Source organism: Phocoena sinus, chromosome 1, assembly GCF_008692025.1.
Source record: "Phocoena sinus isolate mPhoSin1 chromosome 1, mPhoSin1.pri, whole genome shotgun sequence".
NCBI lineage: Eukaryota > Metazoa > Chordata > Mammalia > Artiodactyla > Phocoenidae > Phocoena > Phocoena sinus.
The window spans coordinates 13171398-13174594 of record NC_045763.1 but is presented as its reverse complement, the minus strand read 5'-3'; the positions used below and the strand labels follow the sequence as shown (position 1 = coordinate 13174594).

The 3197-nt window shown below is 58.4% G+C and overlaps 1 protein-coding gene across 1 annotated transcript in view; it reads right to left on the bottom strand.

Annotated features, from left to right (window-relative positions):
• Window positions 1-1285: 1285 nt before the first annotated feature.
• LOC116755554 (protein-arginine deiminase type-4-like) overlaps window positions 1286-3197 on the bottom strand; it is a 58411-nt gene continuing 56499 nt past the window's right edge. Inside the window, 2 exon segments of the mRNA XM_032635165.1 lie at window positions 1286-1760; window positions 2981-3142. Of these exon segments, the coding sequence (XP_032491056.1) occupies window positions 1527-1760; window positions 2981-3142 (396 nt within the window). The 3' untranslated portion in view covers window positions 1286-1526.

Genomic DNA, 3197 nt, shown 5'->3' with positions numbered 1-3197 from the left:
TCTGTTTTGGCTTCTGCACTTCTTTTTCAGCGGAGTGAACGTAAGAACACGGAACGGCTTCTTGCGTGAGCCCTTCCTGCCCCGGCCCGGGCTCCCACTCTGGGCCCCAGGGAAGCGCGGGTCGTTTTAGCTTCTAGGCTTGAGCCCTGCTGGGGTTGGGAGGTGAGTGGAGCTCCCAGCTCTGTTGCTGGAAATGTGTGACCCTCAGGGAGGCTTCAGCACCCCACTGGCCCAACTCAAAACGTGGAGTTTTTCATATCCATCGCATGTCATATTCCTGGGGCTTTGAGAGGAGGAGACGCGGAAAGCACCTGAAGAGGGCTGTACAACGTGTGCCTTCCCCACCCTCCTCCACCCACTCCTCATAAGGGAGCCCTGTTGTCACTTCAGCTCTGGTCACAAATGTGCCCCTTCCAGGCCGTGCTGGCCCCTTACTGGCAGTGTGGCGAGCTGTCCACCGGGGGGCACCAAGCAGCCAGTCGTGGGTTCAGAGGCCCCAGGCCTTCTCTGTTCTACCCAAGTCGACAGCCTTTGCTCCAGTCACCGGCCACCAGCATGCCGACACCGGTCCAGTTTCTGGAGCCTCTGGGATGCCGGCTGCTTTATGTCATCAGATCAGCCTCTCCCATAGGCACTGCCCCGTTCCACGTACCTGGACCGCTTGGAGCTTCCCGTCGGCAGGAGGAGGGGCAGGGTGGGAGCAGCTGCGGTTAAAACCTCAGGATCGTTTGACTTCATAGCATTTTTGTGCCATAAACGTAGGGGTGGGCAGAGATGACAGGCAGTAGGCAGCTTTGGGTCCTAGAGTGGGTGTTCGTTTCCTCTCCCCTGGACACTTCGGGCTTAACAAGGGTCCATGCAGGCCTGCCTGTCGCAGCTTGCCCTTCAGAGTCTTATACCTGCTGACCAAGAAGACTAGAGCCTCTCCCTGCCGATGCCCGCTGTCCACAAGGCACGGGAGTCACTCTTCTTCGGGCCTGGCCTCCTGTAGCTCCTACCAGGCCGAGGGGGAGTCCTCTCCCTTCCCCAAGCCTTCAGCTCCAGCACCTACGTCCAGCTCATCAGATGCTTGAACTGGAGAAGAATTTGCGTGATCCGAGCCCAACCACTTCCCACTACACGCAAAGACCTTGAAGACGAGGGACAGCAACCCCATGGTAGCCTGGGTCCCCTGCCCCTCCCAGTGGGACAGCCTGACCACAGGTGTCCCAGCTGCTCCGCTTTCCATCCTTAGCCATTACCCCCTGCCCGCGAAATGAGGAGGCCGCGGCCAAACTGCAGTGAGAACGACTAGAGCTTTAATGGACATTCAGTAACTTCTCAGTGACCACTTTCCATCTTTTTCCAAGGGCCTCAAGCTGCCAGTATTGCCACCCCACTGAATGCTGAGGGACGGGGTTGGGCAGGGTGAGTAAGGGCTGTAGAACCCTGACTCCAGGCCCCTGAGCAGGGCAAGGGTCAGACACTGTTGAGTGGTGATAGTGGGCCATTCATGCTGGGGCAGGGCTGGCAGCGCTAAGACGGGTCTAGGGCACCATCCTCCACCATTTGAAGGCAAAGGGCACCCGGCGGATGTTGGCACAGGAGCAGAAGTCTCCGATTTCAGTCAGGTAGCAGTCAAAGTCGTTAATGAAGGTGCACTGGAATCCCAGGGGCTCTAGCAACTGGCGGATCTTTTCCTCCAGGCAGCAGGCACCATTGATCTGGGGCCCAAAAGGCTTGGGGATGCCCAGGTTCTGGCCCATCACGACCATCTGTAGCTGTCAGGGAGGCAGTTAGGATTGAACAGGGGTCAGAGCCGTGGAAGAGAGGCCCCCGTCCCTCTTCTAAGGAAGGAAGGCCACTGGGCTTATTGCAAGGGAAAACCCAGCTGCCTCTGTGGTTGGGCTAGACCAGGAAAGACAAGCACAGGGTACCCCGACAAGCACAGGGTACCCCTCCTCCAAGCCTGTGCTCAGACAGACATGGCCAATCCATCCGAGCAAACTCCACCCCGCAGCACAGGGTACCCCTCCTCCAAGCCTGTGCTCAGACAGACATGGCCAATCCATCCGAGCAAACTCCACCCCGCTCTGCTTAACCCTCCAGTGACTCCTGATATATTTCTCAATAGCAAAACCGAAATCTTGCCCAGCTGAGGTCTGCCAACTTCCCTGTTGCGTCCTCTGCTGCGTTTCTCTTGTCCTGGCCTTCTAGTCTCGTTTGTGCCATAATCTTGCCTACCTCTACTGGAATGCTCTCTACGCCCGGCTTTGCCATTGGACTTCTGTCCGTTTTTCACATCTTAATTCTAGCATCTCTTCTCATAAGCAGCCTCTCCCACCGTTACCCATGCCTCCCTACTCCCAGGGCCTACGTAGCCTCCTACTGCATGCCCAGAGGGCCTCACTGGTCTTGTAGAAGAGAACCCTGTGCGATTGAACGCAGGGCCTGTGTCCCCGGGGCTCAGAGAAGAGGCCTGCAAGTGTTTAAGGACTTGATGAGCCCAAGTGTCTCAACTCATTCTAAGCACCTACGTGAGGGCACGGCGGTGAGAGAAAGGTCAGATGTAGGCCACGGTTGGAAGGCTTGGCCTTAGCAGCGGTCTCGCATATACCCACACCCCCAAATTCCCAATTCCTGTTCTAAATAGGGTGCTGCCCAGATACATGGACAGGAAGCTGAGCCCATGGTCTCATGGCCAGCAGACAGCTTTACCCCCTCCTCTCTGGTGGAGCCTAGCGTCCCCGTCTGTGAGGTGGGCCCTTGAAGTGGGTCCCTGTTTGGCAAGTCGTCCAGCCTGGGCCCCCGCCCACCTGCTCCCTGGAGGGGTCTCCTCTGACTGGGGGAGAGAAGGGCTTTCACCTCTCTTCCTCTCAGGCGCCACTGTCTGCTGGGCCCCGCCTCCGTAGTCTAGCACCGTGTCTGTCAAGAGACTGGCCAGAGTCGGCCAGACTTCCCCCAGCCCGGGGACACCCAGCCAGCACCCTGCGCCCCTCACCAGGTCAGGGAAGTAGGGCCTCGCGTAGAGTTTCTCGGTCTGCTCGCTGGAGGGGATGTTGGCGATATGCTCCAGGCAGAAGAGCTGCGGGATGTCGATGATGTCCTGCTCCTCCAGGCCCAGCTCCCTTTTCAGGATACTGCGGTTCAGGTCGATGCACTTCTGCGGGGCGGGAAAGGGCTGGGAGGGCAGCGAGTTTGTCGGGTACCGGCTACCA